The sequence below is a fragment of the Bombina bombina genome, chromosome 1 (assembly GCF_027579735.1).
Source record: "Bombina bombina isolate aBomBom1 chromosome 1, aBomBom1.pri, whole genome shotgun sequence".
NCBI lineage: Eukaryota > Metazoa > Chordata > Amphibia > Anura > Bombinatoridae > Bombina > Bombina bombina.
In genome coordinates this window covers 563018469-563042983 of record NC_069499.1, presented here as the reverse complement: position 1 = coordinate 563042983, position 24515 = coordinate 563018469, and the positions used below count along the sequence as shown (strand labels likewise).

At 36.1% G+C, this 24515-nt stretch overlaps 1 protein-coding gene across 4 annotated transcripts in view; it reads right to left on the bottom strand.

Annotated features, from left to right (window-relative positions):
• LOC128645635 (ADP-ribosylhydrolase ARH1-like) overlaps positions 1–24515 on the bottom strand; it is a 73964-nt gene that overhangs the window by 25126 nt on the left and 24323 nt on the right. For all 4 annotated transcript variants that reach the window (XM_053698757.1, XM_053698758.1, XM_053698759.1 and 1 more), the window contains one exon: positions 2640–2959. In XM_053698757.1, coding sequence (XP_053554732.1) covers positions 2640–2959 — 320 coding nt within the window. The remainder of the gene's footprint in view (positions 1–2639; positions 2960–24515) is intronic.

Here is a 24515-nt window from a genome sequence, read left to right as displayed (position 1 = left end):
GCATTGTGGAGCCCTTTGAAGGAAAGTAGACGAAAACATGTTAAATCATATTTAATAAAGTAATATACTGTGTGATTACTGTAAATATTTAATATTTTGCATTACTAGCTGAATATGTTCTATGTACTTCTAAATATATTTACAGTATATATATATATATATATATATATATATATAATATATATATATATATATATATATATATATATATATACTGTATACACACACACGCACACACATTATATATATGTATATACACACACGCATTATATATATGTATCTATCTATATGTTGGTGTATGTGTGTGTGCATTGTGGAGCCCTTTGAAGGAAAGTAGACGAAAACATGTTAAATCATATTTAATAAAGTGATATACTGTGTATTTACTGTAAATATTTAATATTTTGCATTACTAGCTGAATATGTTCTATGTACTTCTAAATATATTTACAGTATGTATATATATATTTTATATACACACACACATACACACACACAGAGATAGATAGATAGAAGATAGATAGATAGATAGATATACATATATATATGTAGAAATATGTATTTATGAATATATGCGAAGAACATTGGAATGTCAAAAATTCATATTTTCATGTTCGGTTACCACACATGTAATCGTGTTTGTGCGTGAGTAGGGATTTTTACCACTTTTTTTGCTTCTTTGACTTCAATGGGGAATACGTTAACGCAGATGCTGTATTCTAACTTCGCCTTTGTGCATGCATCGAGTTAGTGCATAAGCAAAACCTTTTTACTTTCAACTTGTAATACCAGTGCTACCCGATATGCGCATAAAACTTACTTCTAGCGGAGTTAGAGAGAGTGAGAAGGAGCCATAAATACCACTCCACTCGTAACCTGGCCCATAATCAAGACTAACTACAAGCTATTAATGCATAGCACTTAACGCCGCAATGCTTGACGCATATTTTCCCTGGAGCTACTGAACTTTGCTGGAGGGAATGTGGAGAAAAAAGTTGTAGATTTTTTATCCACTTTTTTTGCTCCATCAACTTCTATGGGGAAATACATTAGCACGCACACAATATTTTTTTAAATTCGGCTTTTTACCGCATCGGGCTGGCAAAAAATTTACTTTACGCACAAATAGCTTACTTCAAGCAGAATTAGCGCTCAAGAAGGAGCATTAAATACCACTCTTCTTGTAATCTGGCCCATAATAAGACATCCATAGCTCATACCACATAGGACTCCCACGCATTTAACTCTTATACATCATATACAAATAAACAGTGACATAAAAAAAGTGTTTTAAAAACAATATTATTGGTAATCAATGATTCGAACACTATTATTAGGTATTAAGAGTAGATTGGTAAAACATGTACTGCACCAAATTATATTAAACAAGCAAAAGTTAAAGGGACATGAAAACCAAAATCTGTCTTTCATGATTTAGGTAGAACATATGGGCATATGTATACATAGTACTCCTGGGGAAAAGAAAGCAGGAATACTTGCCTATGCAATATGAATACTGTGCGTATTGTGATGGCACAGTATTAGTGGAGGAATAGTGTGTGTGTTGTTGTGTACGTCTGCTTGTGGATGTCTGTATGCCTGTCTGTGCCCATGTGGATATTTATGGGTGCCTATATGTGTGCATGAGGATGTTTGTCAGGGCCTTATTTAAAACTTAATGACAATGAGACATAGAAGGTCCAGGAGAGTGGAGGTTACACTTTAAAATGCGGGGGGGGGGGGGGGGGGGGGTTATATTTTGAATTTTGCCCTGGAGGACTGATTCTCTAGAAACTGTCCTTTTTTGTTAAAATGAAATGCTGTTTTTAAAAAAACTGTCTTACCCATGAGATTAAACATGTTGATAGCTATAGACAAGAGCAAAGAGGGTCAGTGAGATGCCTGTGTGTCTTGGGCTGTCACTCAAACTGATGAAATCATTTATACTGTGCAGATTGCTGCAACGATCTAAAAGTCCAATACCTACAAAAGTCACTTCATTCATATATGCAAAACTATTACTTATTTTTTGTCACGCCGCTCCCCTGCGCCGCTCTGGCTGTTACCAGGGATGCGGCGGTTCCTGTGAGCATGCGGCAACAATGGCATCGCCACACGTCTATTCCCCTCTCAAGCCGGATCCTTTGAACTCCTTGGCACGAATTGGCACCTATGTAAGTACCTGCATAACTTACATTCACTGCCCAAGTATAGGTGTTACTGTGTGTGCTCCTAGGTGCTTTATTTCTTGAATTGCTGGATTGCCTTAATATTACTGAACTCTGCTTGTCTGACTACTCTGCCTGTTTAACCTTTGAATTGCCGGATTGCCTTATCATTGCTGAACTCTGCCTGTCTGACTACTCTGCCTGGTTTACCCCTGAACTGCTATACTGCTGGATTGCCTTTCTGTTGCCAAACTCTGCTTGTCTCTGACCATTATCTGCCTTAATCTTATTGCCGTGAAGGACTACCCTTTTTACCGTGAGTATTGCTTACCTAATTTCTTACACTCATTTTGTTCTGGGATATTTCCTTATCCTTCCACTTGACGCCGGGATTCGAAGACTACTGGCCAAGTTTGTTCTGATAGGGAAATATCCTACGAGCATTACATTTATAATACCTGCTATAATTACCTGGAGATCTTCCATCCATATCATCCATGCATTCCTTGTATTTCTTTGCCACAAGTGGATACAGTGTCTCTGGGTCTGTTCTATCACCTGCTTCCACCAATGCTTCTGCTGTGGCAATGTGCATAACCGTATCATCGCTGACTTTCCAATGCTCCACATCTATCTTCTCTAAACCACCAAGATGAGCCAGCTGGGAGTGGATTTCTGTACCACTGTCGCAAAACTCCCATTTGTCGTTATAGAACCCCAGGGCATCCCCAGCACCACTGAGCACCATGGCAGCCATGTAATTGTCCACTAGCCCAGAGCACATGTTTCTTCTAAAGAGTAAAAGAAATACATCAGTAAATATTAGCTAGATTAAACAACAAAAAGACTCATCAGTTGCTACAATCCATAACATACATTATCCTAGAATAAATAAACAACATAATGAAAACATTATGAAACTAATATGATGCTGTAAAAAAATTGTCACAATATTCCAAATCGAAAATTCCAGAATTTGTGCCTATCCATCAGTTTTAATCACTGGAGTCACATCTATCCCATAACTGTCCGCCTATCAAGTTCCTCTATCAACATCACAAATTTGAAATTAACATGGAGTGCATGTTTAGCCATTCACTGCTTATAAATACAACTCCTACAGCTCTATTGGTTGACAGTGCCATTGTCAATTTACTTAACTGTCTAAGCGCATGCTGAAAAAACAGGTGTCAAGATTCTTTTCATAAGACACCTGCTAGCAAACACAAAGCCAATTCGGATTTGTTCCACTAATATTACTGCTATTCCGCCTACTCTATAATTTCATTTTGTTTATTGTCTGCTTCCATCATTGTGCATGATTTATCTCTCACCCCTGTAAGGGTGGTTTCCTGCACGGGTATATGGTGTGTGGGGCGAGGAAGGGCACAAACAAGGCCGGATTGGCCTACCAGGATACCAGAAGATTTCCCGGTGGGCTGCAGCAGCTGGGGCTGGAAAGCTACAGTTTAAAGACGTGATTAATGGATGCAGTTGGGTTGTAGGAAACCTATATAACGACAATCTGGCACTTTTTTAAATACAAACTAATATAATTTAATTCTGAAAAAAATATTGGGGGAAGGAGTATCCCAGTAATACCCTTTGAGAAAAATGGGACATGTGCATTCTACTGACTCGTCACTCAACAAAAAATAGGGCTGGTCTTCATATTTTTCCAGGGCTGCTTTTTATACCCAGTCTGACCCTGGGCACAAATCTTTTAAAGCCTCTTTAAACTGCCTGAGTTACACCCATATCTATATACACAGGAAATATAAATATTATGACATAACAAATTATAGCAGGAGAATTACTAATGCAGAGGCTGTCATTTTCTAGGCAGCTAACATGGGTCAGAGCTATTATATGTGGACAATATTGTAACAGTTATTAAAAGTATAGTTGTTCATAGGGTGTTCATGTCAGTGGTTTAGAGGTTAGGTTCCGCATAAAGATTCTGCTCAACATAAAGTCCCTCTAGCAGAAAATGGTAAACAAGTTTTATCATTAACAGGGGCAGAACTTCTAGTGGTGCAGCAGATGCAGTGGCACGGGGGCCCATTAAGCAGTGCAGCAGAAGGCTGCTGTGTGTGTCTGCCATGTTTTTTATTTTTTACTCAAAACTCAAATCAGACTGGACAGATGTAATGTAGCTGCTATCCCTCCTGCTGTAAGAGTGATCCTCATACAGGTAGAAAACCAGTCCGGAATTATTCTGAAAGCTGGAATTTTAGACAGCCAGGAGCAGATCATGTGGCCTCCCAAACACGGAAGCATTTAATTGACAGTAAGGTAAAAACTCAGCAAAACGTGCAATGTAAGATCTACCCTGTGAGACCTGCTGTTAAAACTTAAAAACTATTGATGTTCATTGCGCAATGTAATAAAAATGTAATATCATAAGTATTAAGTGATAAAAAGGAAATGTATTCTTACGTGATAAATTTGTTTCTTTTACGATACGATGAGTCCACGGATTTCATCCTTACTTGTGGATATCGCCTCCTGGTCAGCAGGAGGAGGCAAAGAGCTCCACAGCAGAGCTGTATAAATAGCTCCTCCCTTCCCTCCCAACCCAGTCATTCGACCGAAGTTAGGAAAAGAAAGGAAAAGCCAAGGAGCAGAGGTTACTGAAGTTTAACAAAAATAAAGACCTGTCTCATAAAAACAGGGTGGGCCGTGGACTCATCGTATCGTAAAAGAAACAAATTTATCAGGTAAGAATAAATTTCCTTTTCTTTTACAAGATACGATGAGTCCACGGATTTCATCCTTACTTGTGGGATACAATACCAAAGCTACAGGACACTAATGAAACGGGAGGGACAAGACAGGGAACCTAAATGGAAGGCACCACTGCTGGAAGAACTTTCCTCCCAAAAATAGCCTCAGAGGAGGCAAAAGTATCAAATTCGTAAAATCTTGAAAAAGTGTGAAGAGAGGACCAAGTCGCTGCCTTGCAAATCCGTTCAACAGAAGCAACATTACTGAATGTCCATGTGGAAGCCACAGCCCTAGTGGAATGAGCCGTAATTCTTTCAGGAGGCTGCTGTCCAGCAGTCCCATATGCAAAACGGATGATACTCTGCAGCCAAAAAGAAAGAGAGAGGTAGCCATAGCTTTCTGACCCCTACGATTCCTTGAAGAAAACGACAAACAAGGAAGACGATTGATGAAAATCCGAAGCCGCCTGTAAGCAGAACTTCAAGGCACGGACCACGTCCAAATTATGTAACAGCCACTCCTTCATAGAAGGATTAGGACACAAGGAAAAAACAACAATTCCCTGGATAATATTTTAATTTGAAACAACCTGAAGAAGAAAACCAGGTTTGGTACGTAACACCACCTTTTCAGAATGAAAAATAAGATAAGGAGAATCACATTGCAATGCCGAAAACTCAGAAACTCTGTGAGCAGAAGAAATAGCAAACAAAAATAAAACTTTCCAAGATAACAACTTAATATCTTATGGAATGCATAGGTCCAAACGGAACCCCGTAAAGAACTTTAAGCTCTAAATTCAAACTCCAAAGAGGAGCAAAGAGTCTAAACACGGGACTGAGTAAAAAAAAAATTCCTGATGACTGATGTAAGCTACTGTCGTTATGTCGTCCAACTGGAATCAGATGAAATTTGGCCGAGGCCAACCGAGGCCAGGTCCGAAGCAGATTAGCCCTTGCTCTGACCTGTAGAATGTTGATGGAAAGGAGAGACTCCCTTGAGTCCATACACCCTAAGCTCTTAAGAAGTTCCAGACTGTTCCTCAACCGAAAAGACTGGATTCCGTTGTCACAATCTCCCCTTAGGGCCTGCGAAAGCATGTCCCCTGAGATAGATGCTCCATCGACAACCACCATAGAAAAGATTCCCTCATCTCTTGAGCTATAGATATTCGAGGAAACAAAGCTGATAAAACACCAGTCCTCTGCCTGAGCATGCTTAGAAGCCGAGACCAGAAATGAAAACGAACAAACGGTAGGATGTCCATTGTCGCCACCATCAATCCGATTACCTCCATGCACTGAGCCACTGACGGCCGAGGATTGGACTGAAGAGCTCGACATGCATTCAGAATCCTATACTGTCTGACCCCCGTCAGAAAAATTCTCATGGATACAGAGTCGATGAGAGTTCCCAGAAAGGTTACCCTTGTCTGTGGAATTAATAAACTCCTCTCTAGATTTACCTTCTACCCGTGAATTCTCAGGGAGGACCTCACAAAGTCGGTATGGGACTTGGATCTAGATAAAACAGCACCGCAATGCCCCGCGGTCTTAGAACCGCCAGAAGAGACCCCAGAATCTCAGAAAGAATTCTGGGTGCCGTGGCCAGACCGAAAGGGAGAGCCACGAACTGAAAATGTTCGTCCAGAAAGTCACACCTCAGGAACTTGAGATGATCTCTGTGGAAAGGAACATGAAAATATGCATCCTCAGATTTACTGTCATCATAAATTGACCCTCCTGGATCAATGGAAGAATGGTCCCAATAGAGTCCATCTTGAAAGATGAAACAAGGAGAAACTTATTGAGACTCCTGAGGACCAAAACAGAACTGAAAGTTCCCATCTTGAAGACTACAAACAGACTTGATAAAGCCCCTGTCCCAGTAATGGAACGGGACAAATCACTCCCAAAGAAAAGAGGGCTCTCCCACGATGTAAGAACACCTCTCATTTCATCTGGTTTGCAGATATTTGTGAAAAAGAAATCTTCCTCGAGAAGAATTTCCGAACTCAGTTTGTATCCCTGAGACAGGGGTCCTGAACAACCTGTACACAAGCCCGAATGACAAGGAAATCTGCCCCCTACAAGATCCGGTCCCGGATTGTGGGCAAAATCCCTCATGCTGACTTGGATTGAGCAGCGAGTTATCTATGCTTAGAAGAAGGGGATTCCCTCGCCAGGACCAAACAAAGTCATTCCCTTGTAATGCCTTGCCAGGAGCCTAGACTTTGATGATACATCTGGATATTTTTTAAAAGAAATCTCAGTCCTGAGAGATTCTACATAAACATTGAAGCAATATGCTGCTGCACAAGTGTGTATGCAGCCCAACAGGAATAGTAGAGTGTTTCCACCATAGGGACAGTCCGTCCAGATTCCCTGACAGCGTCAGCTATCGGGAACAACTGCCAAAAATCGGAAAATTCCAAAGTATCTCTCAGTAATATAGAGGAAGTATTGGAAACAGTAACTACTGAAAAACTTCCTCAAAGAATGTTTCCTACCTTGTGGAAACAAAACATATACGCCACCATAACTCCGAATGGAGAGTAAAAGGAAGCGCAGGGCACCTCCATGGAATACTATAGGAGAAAAGAATGGCATATCAATGTCAACCTTTTCCTAATCGCAATCTCCTTAGAGAGAGTAGGTACATCATTTTTTTTTCTTTTCTTTAAAAAGGTACACACAAAAAACTGTCTCCTGAAGTCTGAACAAGAAACCTCAGTATGTACACTTTTGTTCCATCCCCAATCACAAAAGATGAAGGAACAAATAAACAACGTAAAGTTGTTTTACAAAATTTGCACAGAAAAAGACGGTACTGTCTCTTTAAATCTTGAAAGAAACTGATTTAAACAGTCTGGTGTTGACTGTCCCTTTAATTGCAAAGGGCTACAATGTACTTATGTATGTCTATATATGTATACACATGTATTTATGCATTTATATGTGTATACAACATGTATTTATGCGTTTATATGTGTATACATAACTGTAAATATGTATGTATGTATTGGGTACTTGTAAAGCACGGCTAAACACCCGTAAGGGTCTCAAGGCGCTGCTCATTTTATCAACCTCGGAAGGATGAAAGGCTGAGTGGACCTCGTCGGTGATCTAACCTGCAACTCTTGGGTTGCTACAGAACTCAGCCACAGTGCCTTAGCATGCTGAGTTATCTGTCCGGGTTCTTTTCTTGTCTTATTTGCGAGCATTTGTTCCATCCTAAGACACCACGGAGGAAATAACAAATAAACAGCTGAAAATTTTTAATAAAATTAACAAATGAAAAAGACATTACTGTCACTTTAAAAACTAAACAGCAACTTTTTTACTGTACACATGCAGGGTTGGATTGATGAACTACAGTAATTCTCAGAAATCATGCTGAAGTGCCCCACCAAAAGGTATATAACATATTGAGAGATGCCTATCAACCCCTCAGTTCCCTTTCACGAAACACACATTTACTGTAAACATGCAAAGTGTTTGAGTAAAAACGAGTTATAGAAAAGCAGCCAAACTGCACTCTCACAGCGTGTTAGACCCGCAATGAAAGGGAAATTAACACTGGGTTTTGTGAGACGCTCTGCCCCCGGTATACTTCATGAAGGAGAAGAGTGAATCCCCCACAGTCGTCACAGAGCTCTGCCCCTCATGGGCGTAACAACGCTCCAACTCCCGGCACTTGCAGAATTAGAAGAGAAAGCGCCTGAAAGCGGCGCGAACAAGCCACTCCGTCCATCGTGGGCGTGAAGACTCTAGCCTCTTTAAAAACTTTGCTCTAGGGATAGCGAAAGCACCCGAAAATGGCGCAAAATAATAATGTGGAAATAACAAAAAGTTCTGAGCCTCTTTTAGTCAGACTTTTGCAGATAGGGCAGCAAACCATGTATGGGAGGCGCAGTGAGAATAAAATGCCACAAGTTCCCATTGCTTCAAAGCCACCAAATGCTTCTCTTTTAACTGAAGAGACTGATCTGGTCTAGGCTACACCCCAGAACAAAGTAACACACTGCGGTACCACATTGAAAAAAACAAAACTCTTGATTGAAGAATCTATAACTAACACCTCACTTTACCTCTTCCTCTCACTAACACAGGCAAAGAGAATGACTGGGTTGGGAGGGAAGGGAGCAGCTATTTATGCAGCTCTGCTGTGGAGCTCTTTGCCTCCTCCTGGTGACCAGGAGGCGATATCCCACAAGTAAGGATGAAATCCGTGGACTCATCGTATCTTCTAAAAGAAATACAGTTTATTTGCTGCCAGGCAGTTTTTTGAAATATGAATAAGCTTTTTTCCACCTCCTTTGATAATCAGGAGATACATGCCCGCAGTGCAGGCTGATGTGCAATGTAATATGCTGATGTGTAATGTAATATATATCCTCCGTCTTTTGTGCTGGGGATTACTGAGGATGGGAATCATTGCATGTCAGTGTAATCCGTGCCATACCTTCTGCTGGAGGGTCAGGTTTGCAGCACACAGTGCCAGCAGTGGTGGAGCATGGAGAAGCGCAAGAGTTAAGCTGCTTTTAAGCGGGGGGGGGGGAGTGTTTACATTAATGTTGAATGAATAAGTCTGTAGCAATTCCTGTTCAGAAATCTCAGCTCCTGTCCCTGTTGCATCTTAAAGCGCCGCAGTCAAAAGTTAAAAAATTACCAGTGTTCTGTAATATTTCCCTACCTTGTTACGTTGTCCTACCTACGTAACGCGTACGGCCAAGCCTACATCTAGATAGAGAACTTTCATATCCGCCATATTTGTTTTGAAAGGAGGCTGATGTTCAAATAGTGATCGGATTCTGTATAATTTTCTGACCACGTTATGTTTGGCTGTTTTCAGTGCAGATCTCGCTGAAGCATAAATAATTAAAACATAAACACAAAATATTAGAAACAAGTTTGAGCAATGGCACTACACTTAGACACGCTCCCCAGTATATCTATAGTGGTCAATGATAATTAGTTATTGTGAAATCTTTCTATGCTGTTGGAAGGAGGGGTGCTACCGCACAAAAATAGCATTCACACAAGGAGTGGAGGTGATAAAGTCACTTCCACGAAAGAATGCGGTTCTAGCACTCACTGTCTTAACCTCTTATGCGGCGTCAACTTCCAGAGTATAAAACTTAACTTTTATTTATTTAGCTAAAATTATTGGAGAAGGGGGAAAAAAGGGAAACATAAACAATTAAAAACCTAGGATAGAGTAGTCCTGTATAGATTCTGTTATATACAGTAATTGTGTAAATAGGCCTTTGGGGTATGATAGCCCAAATAATAGTATTACAGTATAATCTATACAGAAATCGGTGTGGCACACCGGCTCAATTGAATAAAGCTTTGTTAATGTTGTGTAGATTGTTATAGCGCTACCCAGTGGGGGATTACTTCAGCTCAGCTTAGTTAGAGATTGTGGGTTTTCAGCAATAGCAAGGATATCCAATACAATAAGTAGTCAGTTTAATGCTGACATAATATGTTTATATATACATATTGCTGTCATCCATACTGTAAGGCTGTTATTTATTTGAAGTAATCAATCACACATAGGATAATCTACACAAGAAATACTGGATTTATATGGGTTGTCCAGTGGGGGAAACAATACATGTGTTATAGTGTTGGGCTACTTCTATTATCTAAGATACCTGAGATAAGATAACTGCCAGTTTTATGGTTCAGTTATTCATTATATATCAGTGTAAATCGCTTGAGACAGACAGTGTTATTACTGCTCTTGTCTATCCATTCACTCACTTCTTTATTTACTTATCGTAGGGTTAATGTCAAGTAAATTGGTTTACATGAATTATAATGTCCCAATACCTCTTATGTAATCACGTTTGACCCTCTGGTCTGGGATAGTTTTGTGTTAAGAGTAAACTAGAATTTAGTGTTATCAAGCTATTATTATTTCAGGCTTAAATGTAACCTGCTGAATCTATATTCTCATTCTGTTTCATAATAGCTGAGTGTGCATTGAAGAAGCACTAAGTATTCTGTATTACCACGTCAGAGTAGTGGTGTGGTATTAAACATAAATGCAAAAGGTAACTTTATTTTTGTGTAGCAGAGGTTTTGTTACCGTGCTGTTCCTATGCAAGCCCCAATAAAGTGTTATGTACTATCAATGGTTGTTGGTATAATTAGATCAGCATATTTTGGTGCGGTAATACCACTACAAAGTGTTAAGTATTTGGGTACAATTTTTTGTACCGGTTGTAGTTACTAAAGTTCATTGAGCATTAGCTGTACTGCTTGCAGTGTTGTACAGCACCTGTGGTGAGTATTATAGTGAGTTAGACTTCACTGAGCATAGGTAGTACCACTTTAATAAGATCACGGTCAGTATTCAAATGTAAAGTTTTATTACAGAAGTAAAACGTAATATAGTTAATTTTAATTTTTTAGGCAGCAATAGTGTACCTGCAGTAAAATCGCTACATGTAACTCAGTACCCTGTTAATATGCACACTTTAGCACACTTATGTAATATAATTAGATGCTATTATGAATACTGTTTTCTTATTCACAAAATAGTGTCGAGCTGCCGGCAGGCAGTGTATTCTGTTAGTCTGCTGTTATGAATCTATCCCTATGTTACTTGCCTGAATTGGCAGTAATTTATAATATTTATGGTTTTGCTTGTAACCTAAATTAGCCCAGTTACCCACGTAAATACCCCATAATAGTTATAGCCGTATTGTATCACTCAACCGTTAACATATTACTAATTACGCTATGAGGAGGTCATAAATTTAGGCTTCTGGTATAAGCGATATTAGTCAGTGGATATCCCTCTAAGTATTGTTTCCTAAGTAGTGTACCACGCTGACACCCTATTGATGCCGGTGAGCCACAGTAAAACGTAACAGACTACTTTCTCCTAATTTTAAAAAAAGAGCTGAACAGTGCTCTGTCTCTACACCTAACGCGTTTCGCCCGTATAGGGCTTTATCAAAGGCGGCGGGCCGCCCGTCTCTGTGAAATTTAAACCCGGTACAAACCGGAAGTTCCGCCTTAGAAATTTTCTGATTGGGCAAATCTTTGTGTCAATCCATGTTCTCGTTTTTTCATGTTGTGGGTCCCGGATTTTATTAAGGAGGATTTTTATGCATAAACTTAAGGTGGAATATGTTTCATTGAGATCGATTTGATGTATATTTGTTATTATGTATATACATAGATCTATCATTCCATTCAAATATAATACCATCCATGGCAAGTTTGTTCAATTATATCTTAAATAATTTCAGTTACTTATATTCCTTCAATGTAATAGTAAATATGTATCTCTTTATTGAGCTATATGTAATAAGTTTAAGATGTGGTTTTCGGATAGTATATCTTTTCCAATGTTTATAGTGTTTTGATGAGGGTACCAGTTCAGAGGTTGAATAGTTTAGTGATGTAACCTCGTGAATCTTATACTAAGGTGATCGTATCTGTATTAATTGTTTAGTTGTTTGTGAGTCTGCAGGATTTTACTCGAACTTTGTGTTTAGGTTTAGAGATCTTTAGTGGCTAATCAGATGATGATTTTAAATTTAAAATCAACTGTTCAGATTTATGATGTTCTCGTTCTTGCTTCCGCTGTTCTGAAAGATTTATTTCAGGGAAGTAATTGATGGAATGAAATGAGAGTAAGTAACATGAGAATCTATACTAGAGTAAGAAAGTCAATGATTTCTTACATATTTTTATATTCCAGGACTTTCTTTATTCTATGAAGGCGTATGACTGGTGATTTTATAAAAAATAATAAATAATAATAAGTGTAATGACCATGCGTGCTATTGATGACGTGATGGTGTGTGATTAAGTGTGAATAGTGAGCAATGTGATGTGTCTTAAACAATTGAAAACCGCAAAAAGAAAAACCCAAGATCCCATGAAACAACAAAGGAAACCCTAAAAATATAAAAGAACAATTTCTAAGTGGATAGTGAGGGTGTAAGTGGGAATATTCTATTCAAAAATATTTTATTACTCAAAAGAATATATTTATTTATTTATAATGGTGAGGTATAACGTGTCTTGACATGTTGTGATGAGTGTATATATCCTGAGGTGAGTGAATGGTGCGGTGATATGAAGTGGTAAAAGAGATGTTATTCTCCTGTTTTTGTTTTAAGAAAGGAGAAAGTGAAATTACTATACTTGTGTGGCGTGAATAAGAGTGATAATAATTTAATATACAGAATGTTCCCTTTATGGGGGTTGCTTATATGAAAGTTGACGGTTGAGTGTTGGTGATGATTTAGTGCAAGATGTGACAATACTCAATTTATTGTCATTGTATTGAAAAGTTCTTGTTGTCATAAAATATGTTGTATGAATTCTTATTGAGTCCATCTAACGTAGAAATTCTCATCTTAGTCTCTTTCCAGATAGTGTGTTTACTTATATTAATGTATCTTGTAATCTAACCATGGTTATAGCTTATATTAGGAAAATGATGACTTCTCGCCATTTTAGTGTAATTTTATAATTATTTCCCCATTGTTGATGGGATTGGAGTTTTAAGAAGATATTTGCCTAAGACAGTTTTTGGAAGGCAGGTACATGATTGATTCTTCTCTACATATTTTATAAAAATGTGAAATAATTGTTTTGTTCATTAAGGCCTGTTGGATATACTGAATTGAGTAAGTATATCCATCTGCTCTCTGCTCGTAATAGAGCAGTTTCAAGATCTCCTCCTCTTATGCCTAGGCTCACTTTTTCTATGCCCCAGCAAACCATATCTTCTTGTTTCGAGTTGTGGTATTCCAAGAAATGTGTTGCTACGCTAGTAATGGATTTGCCATCCAATTTGTCCTTTGCTGCATTTTTGATGTTCCTTAGGTGTTCCATTAATCTGGTTCTTAATTTTCTGGTCGTCATGCCGACATAGTATTTGTCACATGTGCATTGGAGTACATAGATTATCCCTTCACTTTGGCAGCTGATATATCTCCTAATTTTATGTGTTGTGCCAAAACGGTCCATGATGTTCGTGGTTTTCTTAATGTATTTACAAGTGCTGCAGTTTCCACATTTATGGCATCCTGGATTAAATGCAGTTTTTGTTTTCTTTGGTTGGAAATGACTGCTAGTTAGTAGATCTTTTAGATTTTTAGTTCGTCTGTAACTTATAGCAGGTCTGTTTCCTAAACATCTTTTTAATGTGGGGTCAGTCATTAAAATATCCCAGTGCTTTGATATAATTTGTACTACTTCAGAGGTTTGTGAATTATATGTAAGGAAAATTATTATTAAAGCGCCAAAAGGACAAGGCTGGGTCTAAGTGAAATTATATCATTTATTACAATGAATATAGAAAACAGTTAAAATATATCTAGAGTACATAAAATATATATATACATATATCCTGGATCCAAGATTTACAATAATTAAAACAAAATGTAAAAGCAATCAGTAAAAACAGATGTATCCAAAACTTGATTTTATCAGTACTTCGATTGGTTTGGAAATCTGATATGTTGTGAGTCAATGATACAAGCTATGTATCTTAACAGTGCTTTAAAGCAAATGGATTGAATGTTATTTGATTGAGTGTGGGTGCTCTTATTAACACATCAGTGTGAAATAATAAAGTGCAAACAAAGGTTAACAAAGAACAGTGTAAAGATCAGTGTAAACCTATGATGTGAACACAACTAGCAATCGTTAAATTGTGTAGTGTTAGTGTACAATGGCAAACTCCAAAAAAACCATATAAAAAATATAATTTAGAATATAAAAATATAAAAATATAAAAATCCAAAAAAAGGTCCAAAAAAGTCCTGAAACAAAGTGAACAGTCAAACAACAGTGGAGAATGTCAGATGTGAAAAATTAAAAATGAAAAATGAATAAATGTACTTGTTTGTCCCAAACAGATGTAGTGGTATTCCTCCCAGTGTTTTTTCTCCCAAGTGTTAGATGTAGATAAGACTCCTAAGTGATGACCCAATCGGTCAGTCAGTGATCTGCCATATTGATCCTTTCTGTCAAAGATACAAGAACAATAATAGTGCAGACGTTTTACAAAATAGCTCCCTATCAGAGTATCAGACTGGTAAGTGATACCAGACTGGTAAGTGATACTCTGATAGGGAGCTATTTTGTAAAATGTCTGCACTATTATTGTTCTTGTATCTTTGACAGAAAGGATCAATATGGCAGATCACTGACTGACCGATTGGGTCATCACTTAGGAGTCTTATCTACATCTAACACTTGGGAGAAAAAACACTGGGAGGAATACCACTACATCTGTTTGGGACAAACAAGTACATTTATTCATTTTTCATTTTTAATTTTTCACATCTGACATTCTCCACTGTTGTTTGACTGTTCACTTTGTTTCAGGACTTTTTTGGACCTTTTTTTGGATTTTTATATTTTTATATTTTTATATTCTAAATTATATTTTTTATATGGTTTTTTTGGAGTTTGCCATTGTACACTAACACTACACAATTTAACGATTGCTAGTTGTGTTCACATCATAGGTTTACACTGATCTTTACACTGTTCTTTGTTAACCTTTGTTTGCACTTTATTATTTCACACTGATGTGTTAATAAGAGCACCCACACTCAATCAAATAACATTCAATCCATTTGCTTTAAAGCACTGTTAAGATACATAGCTTGTATCATTGACTCACAACATATCAGATTTCCAAACCAATCGAAGTACTGATAAAATCAAGTTTTGGATACATCTGTTTTTACTGATTGCTTTTACATTTTGTTTTAATTATTGTAAATCTTGGATCCAGGATATATGTATATATATATTTTATGTACTCTAGATATATTTTAACTGTTTTCTATATTCATTGTAATAAATGATATAATTTCACTTAGACCCAGCCTTGTCCTTTTGGCGCTTTAATAATAATTTTCCTTACATATAATTCACAAACCTCTGAAGTAGTACAAATTATATCAAAGCACTGGGATATTTTAATGACTGACCCCACATTAAAAAGATGTTTAGGAAACAGACCTGCTATAAGTTACAGACGAACTAAAAATCTAAAAGATCTACTAACTAGCAGTCATTTCCAACCAAAGAAAACAAAAACTGCATTTAATCCAGGATGCCATAAATGTGGAAACTGCAGCACTTGTAAATACATTAAGAAAACCACGAACATCATGGACCGTTTTGGCACAACACATAAAATTAGGAGATATATCAGCTGCCAAAGTGAAGGGATAATCTATGTACTCCAATGCACATGTGACAAATACTATGTCGGCATGACGACCAGAAAATTAAGAACCAGATTAATGGAACACCTAAGGAACATCAAAAATGCAGCAAAGGACAAATTGGATGGCAAATCCATTACTAGCGTAGCAACACATTTCTTGGAATACCACAACTCGAAACAAGAAGATATGGTTTGCTGGGGCATAGAAAAAGTGAGCCTAGGCATAAGAGGAGGAGATCTTGAAACTGCTCTATTACGAGCAGAGAGCAGATGGATATACTTACTCAATTCAGTATATCCAACAGGCCTTAATGAACAAAACAATTATTTCACATTTTTATAAAATATGTAGAGAAGAATCAATCATGTACCTGCCTTCCAAAAACTGTCTTAGGCAAATATCTTCTTAAAACTCCAATCCCATCAACAATGGGGAAATAATTATAAAATTACACTAAAATGGTGAGAAGTCATCATTTTCCTAATATAAGCTATAACCATGGTTAGATTACAAGATACATTAATATAAGTAAACACACTATCTGGAAAGAGACTAAGATGAGAATTTCTACGTTAGATGGACTCAATAAGAATTCATACAACATATTTTATGACAACAAGAACTTTTCAATACAATGACAATAAATTGAGTATTGTCACATCTTGCACTAAATCATCACCAACACTCAACCGTCAACTTTCATATAAGCAACCCCCATAAAGGGAACATTCTGTATATTAAATTATTATCACTCTTATTCACGCCACACAAGTATAGTAATTTCACTTTCTCCTTTCTTAAAACAAAAACAGGAGAATAACATCTCTTTTACCACTTCATATCACCGCACCATTCACTCACCTCAGGATATATACACTCATCACAACATGTCAAGACACGTTATACCTCACCATTATAAATAAATAAATATATTCTTTTGAGTAATAAAATATTTTTGAATAGAATATTCCCACTTACACCCTCACTATCCACTTAGAAATTGTTCTTTTATATTTTTAGGGTTTCCTTTGTTGTTTCATGGGATCTTGGGTTTTTCTTTTTGCGGTTTTCAATTGTTTAAGACACATCACATTGCTCACTATTCACACTTAATCACACACCATCACGTCATCAATAGCACGCATGGTCATTACACTTATTATTATTTATTATTTTTTATAAAATCACCAGTCATACGCCTTCATAGAATAAAGAAAGTCCTGGAATATAAAAATATGTAAGAAATCATTGACTTTCTTACTCTAGTATAGATTCTCATGTTACTTACTCTCATTTCATTCCATCAATTACTTCCCTGAAATAAATCTTTCAGAACAGCGGAAGCAAGAACGAGAACATCATAAATCTGAACAGTTGATTTTAAATTTAAAATCATCATCTGATTAGCCACTAAAGATCTCTAAACCTAAACACAAAGTTCGAGTAAAATCCTGCAGACTCACAAACATCTAAACAATTAATACAGATACGATCACCTTAGTATAAGATTCACGAGGTTACATCACTAAACTATTCAACCTCTGAACTGGTACCCTCATCAAAACACTATAAACATTGGAAAAGATATACTATCCGAAAACCACATCTTAAACTTATTACATATAGCTCAATAAAGAGATACATATTTACTATTACATTGAAGGAATATAAGTAACTGAAATTATTTAAGATATAATTGAACAAACTTGCCATGGATGGTATTATATTTGAATGGAATGATAGATCTATGTATATACATAATAACAAATATACATCAAATCGATCTCAATGAAACATATTCCACCTTAAGTTTATGCATAAAAATCCTCCTTAATAAAATCCGGGACCCACAACATGAAAAAACGAGAACATGGATTGACACAAAGATTTGCCCAATCAGAAAATTTCTAAGGCGGAACTTCCGGTTTGTACCGGGTTTAAATTTCACAGAGACGGGCGGCCCGCCGCCTTTGATAAAGCCCTATACGGGCGAAACGCGTTAGGTGTAGAGACAGAGCACTGTTCAGCTCTTTTTTTAAAATTAGGAGAAAGTAGTCTGTTACGTTTTACTGTGGCTCACCGGCATCAATAGGGTGTCAGCGTGGTACACTACTTAGGAAACAATACTTAGAGGGATATCCACTGACTAATATCGCTTATACCAGAAGCCTAAATTTATGACCTCCTCATAGCGTAATTAGTAATATGTTAACGGTTGAGTGATACAATACGGCTATAACTATTATGGGGTATTTACGTGGGTAACTGGGCTAATTTAGGTTACAAGCAAAACCATAAATATTATAAATTACTGCCAATTCAGGCAAGTAACATAGGGATAGATTCATAACAGCAGACTAACAGAATACACTGCCTGCCGGCAGCTCGACACTATTTTGTGAATAAGAAAACAGTATTCATAATAGCATCTAATTATATTACATAAGTGTGCTAAAGTGTGCATATTAACAGGGTACTGAGTTACATGTAGCGATTTTACTGCAGGTACACTATTGCTGCCTAAAAAATTAAAATTAACTATATTACGTTTTACTTCTGTAATAAAACTTTACATTTGAATACTGACCGTGATCTTATTAAAGTGGTACTACCTATGCTCAGTGAAGTCTAACTCACTATAATACTCACCACAGGTGCTGTACAACACTGCAAGCAGTACCGCTAATGCTCAATGAACTTTAGTAACTACAACCGGTACAAAAAATTGTACCCAAATACTTAACACTTTGTAGTGGTATTACCGCACCAAAATATGCTGATCTAATTATACCAACAACCATTGATAGTACATAACACTTTATTGGGGCTTGCATAGGAACAGCACGGTAACAAAACCTCTGCTACACAAAAATAAAGTTACCTTTTGCATTTATGTTTAATACCACACCACTACTCTGACGTGGTAATACAGAATACTTAGTGCTTCTTCAATGCACACTCAGCTATTATGAAACAGAATGAGAATATAGATTCAGCAGGTTACATTTAAGCCTGAAATAATAATAGCTTGATAACACTAAATTCTAGTTTACTCTTAACACAAAACTATCCCAGACCAGAGGGTCAAACGTGATTACATAAGAGGTATTGGGACATTATAATTCATGTAAACCAATTTACTTGACATTAACCCTACGATAAGTAAATAAAGAAGTGAGTGAATGGATAGACAAGAGCAGTAATAACACTGTCTGTCTCAAGCGATTTACACTGATACAATAATGAATAACTGAACCATAAAACTGGCAGTTATCTTATCTCAGGTATCTTAGATAATAGAAGTAGCCCAACACTATAACACATGTATTGTTTCCCCCACTGGACAACCCATATAAATACAGTATTTCTTGTGTAGATTATCCTATGTGTGATTGATTACTTCAAATAAATAACAGCCTTACAGTATGGATGACAGCAATATGTATATATAAACATATTATGTCAGCATTAAACTGACTACTTATTGTATTGGATATCCTTGCTATTGCTGAAAACCCACAATCTCTAACTAAGCTGAGCTGAAGTAATCCCCCACTGGGTAGCGTTATAACAATCTACACAACATTAACAAAGCTTTATTCAATTGAGCCGGTGTGCCACACCGATTTCTGTATAGATTATACTGTAATACTATTATTTGGGCTATCATACCCCAAAGGCCTATTTACACAATTACTGTATATAACAGAATCTATACAGGACTACTCTATCCTAGGTTTTTAATTGTTTATGTTTCCCTTTTTTCCCCCTTCTCCAATAATTTTAGCTAAATAAATAAAAGTTAAGTTTTATACTCTGGAAGTTGACGCCGCATAAGAGGTTAAGACAGTGAGTGCTAGAACCGCATTCTTTCGTGGAAGTGACTTTATCACCTCCACTCCTTGTGTGAATAAACACAAAATATGTATGGTATTAGCTTGTGATGATAGCGTTAATTTTATAAATGTATTTTTCAGTTATGTAATAAAAAATAATCTAAACATATCTGTACCCTGAAAAAAATACATTTATAAAAGTAATGCTATCATCACAAGCTATTAACATACAATATTTTTTGATTATGTTTTAATGTTTTATGTTTGAGCGAGCTCTGCACTAAAAGCAGCCAAATATAACCATCCAATCAATATTTTGACATCAGCCTCCGTTTGAAACAAAAATGGCGGATATGAAAGTGCTCTATCTGGTCGTAAGCCTTACATAGGTAGGAAAACGTAAAACTGTAGGCAAATATTACAGTAAACCGTCTACTCTGTCTCTTGTTCACTGGAACACTTAACTTTCACTGCATAGGGGGAGCAGCAAGCACAGTAATTTATTTATTAAGGCACATCGGTACCAGTCATCTAAATCTAGTAATTTTAAGAGACTATATTATGATCACGTTTGGGTTGTTGCAGTGATAGTGCACTAATTTGCTGCCCAGGAAAATAAAATTATTTAATTTTCTCTATTTCTTGTATATGGTATATTCCATTACAAGCAGGAGGAAAGGAGGGACAGAAATGATGTCAGCCAGAGGCTGCTGCAAGAAGTTAGTGCAAACATTGACTGACTGGGGATTAAAGTTATGATAGTGCTGAGCTGATCTGTGTCTCTGTTCACTAGTATTGGTAATTAGCAACATATGCTGCACTGCTCATTTCAATAACAGTCTTTTTATACTGCTTGTCTTATATGCACACTGCTGGGCTTATGAGATACTCAACTGCTCCACCATTTACATATGTCATCAATGCAGAAGTATTTAAAACATTCTTTATTCCCTCTCTTTTATAATGGTGGGGAGAGAATACACACTTTCCTTGCTTTTTTTTTAAATTAATATTTTTAAAGTTTCAGCACCAGATAAACTGTTAAAAAGCAAACAAAAAAAAACAGGGAGTGAACTTGTAATCAAATGAATTGCTTTTACACCTTTGTTACTCCTTACATAAAGCCTTTTATGTGTACAGTGAAATGCATGGCTGTATGTATGTGTATATATATATATATATATATATATATATACTGTTTATTTATATAAATAAATATATATTTATATTTATAGACCTATAAATATATATATTTCATTTTCTATAACTACGTGTTAATTGATTACATTATCTATCTTCTGCATATAGCAGTCTCAATAAGTGCACTCAGTTTGACATCTCACATGATCCACCAGGGTGCTAGGAATGTAGAGATAGATGCAAAAAACAAACAAAGCACTCATAGTTTTTTGACAAAAGGTAAAACATCACTTTATATATATATGCGAGGAGCACGGCTTCACTTCCTATGCTATGAATCTGCATGATTCTTTTATGCTTTATATAGCACGTTTTTACTTTTTGTAATAAAGACCTTCTTTTTTTTATCTGACATTCAAGGTTGGTGCTTTGGATTTTTGTTTTCTATATATACACACATATATATATATATATAGAAAGTGTTGGTAGAGCGCTTAGGTAGAAAAAAACTCTGAGTATTAATATACAGAATCAAACCACAGTCCCATTTCGCCCTACTCATAAGATAAAACAGGCTAATGATATCTGGGTTAGTTCCAAACCAATAATTAAAATAAAATGAGAATTACTAATCAAATATTGCTCTTATGTTATGTGGGTATAAGAAGACCTTGTTTTGATATCAAAAATGTTCCGTCCCACCTGCAAACTGTGACCTAATAAAATAAAAAATGAAAGTTAATAAAACAGCTTATATTACACTGTTATAATGGATATGGGTATTAATACAACCTATTGTGAATCCACAATGTTCCACCGTAATTCAAATATCCAAAACAATAAGTTCAAATAAATATTCCCAGTGTAGGATATTGTGTAGTGAAGAATAAATTCCCGTTGGGGTTCCTACTTACATCCTTTGACCTCAATCTAATGAGGTAAGTGCCGCACCATAAGGAGGAACCATATGTTGGGGTATTAAATCAGCTCCACTCTATTTATTCAGAGGATGATGGAATCTTCCGCTCTTTGCTTGCTTCAAATCTTTTGGGGAAAGGTAGACTCCTCCTCTGCTCGTGTCACCGGATCATATGGATTTGTAATAAAGAAAAAGTAGTGATAGTGCAATACCGTAATGTTTATTTCACACTTATATGACTCAAACACTCTAAACACTAACTGCTTACAATATATGTCCTCAATCCAATATGAGGTAATGTGTTTATAATATGTTTGTATTAGGTTTTTAAAAGTGAGTTGATAAGTAGGGATGGGCGAATGTGTAAATTTTCGAATTTCGAATGTAGAACGAATGTTATTACCGAAATTCAAATTCTAAATCCGAATGTCGATAAGAACGAATATTCTTAAAAATTCGAAAATCAAATGTTATTTCCGGTTTCGAATGTTTATAATTATATCGATTGTCCACATTCGAAATTTCGAATTTAACATTCTATTTAACAAATACTATTCAGAAGTTCAATAGTTCATGTAGTAGGACGGGAATCTAGTAAATTGAAACATAATAGATACAAATATATCATTTTGAATGTTTCCATATAGAATATTGCATAATTCGAATATTACATTTAAAGAAAGCATTAGAAATACTATTACAAACATATAAATTCGAATTTTTCGAATTCGAATATAAATTCGAATTTTTTGAATTCGAATATTGCATAATTCGAATATTACATTTAAAGAAAAAGCATTATAAATACTATTACAATCTAAATTCGAATTTTTCGAATTCGAATACACGTATTGCATAATTCGAATATTACATTTAAAGAAAAAGCATTAGAAATACTATTACAATCTAAATTCGAATTTTTCGAATTCGAATATTGCATAATTCGAATATTACATTTAAAGAAAAAGCATTAGAAATACTATTACAATCTAAATTTGAATTTTTCGAATTCGAATACAGGTATTGCATAATTCGAATATTACATTTAAAGATAAAGCATTAGAAATACTATTACAATCTAAATTCGAATTTTTCGAATTCGAATATTGCATAATTCGAATATTACATTTAAAGAAAAAGCATTAGAAATACTATTACAATATAAATTCGAATTTTTCGAAAAGAATATTTTCGAATGTAATCTTAAAATTAGAAACCGAACATTCGAAAATCGAATGTTAGAATGTTATTTAAACATTCGAAATTCGATTCGAACGAACAAATGTGTTCAAATTCGTGCCATTTTTCGAATGTTGCGAAACATTCGCCCATCCCTATTGATAAGGTTAATATACCAGTTTTAATGAGTATCAAATGTCCTTAAAGAGACATGAAACCCAATTTTTTTCTTTCATGATTTAGAAAGAGCATGTAATGTTAAACAACTTTCTAATTTACTTCTATTATCTAATTTGTTTCATTCTCTTGATATCACTTGCTGAAAAGCATATCTAGATATGCTCAGTAGCTGCTGATTGGTTGCTGCACATAGAGGCCTTGTGTGATTGGCTCACACATGTGCATTGCTATTTCTTCAACAAAGGATATCTAAAGAATTGAGCAAATTAGATAATAGAAGTAAATTGGAAAGTTGTTTAAAATTGCATGCCCTATCTGAATCATGAAAGTTTATTTTTGACTAGACTGTCCCTTTAATGATGAATTTATATGTTATGAGATATTCTGCTTTGAATTACGTTGTAGAAATATGCAAAGTTCCCATTTGTATGTAAACTGTTATACTGTATAAATTATATGTCCATGTTCAAATGGGGTGAAATTCCACAAAGAGTACTTTTAATGGATTAGATCTAGATAATTTTTGTATTAGCAGCAAGTCAAATGCGGGCATGTACATACATATTTCTAATACACCTTGTGAAAACCGGTGGAATTATATGTCAGATAACATATGGTGTTTGTATACACCGATTCGTCATGCCCTTATGTGACATTTCCACTGACCTATCAAGGGTTACCAATTAGGGGTGTGTGCCGCCGACTCGCTTTTTAAGCCGTTTTCCTTGGCGTTCTGTAAAAGTTTTGCTCTGAAGAAAAAGGGACCTGAGGGTCGTGAGCCTTCGAAACGCGTAAGGATCTTTGTACAGAACGGCTTACTAATTTATCCCAAGTGAACTGATATCACTGTGTTATGGGAACATCGTAGTGACCAGCTGGACTGGTGTTTTATGAGCATACATTACCTCATATTGGATTGAGGACATATATTGTAAGCAGTTAGTGTTTAGAGTGTTTGAGTTATATGTGTGAAATAAACATTACAGTATTGTACTATCTCTGCTTTTTCTTTATTACAAATCCATATGATCCGGTGACACGAGCGGAGGAGGAGTCTACCATTCCCCAAAAGAATCGAAGCAAGCAAAGAGCGGAAGATTCCATCATCCTCTGAATAAATAGAGTGGAGATGATTTAAT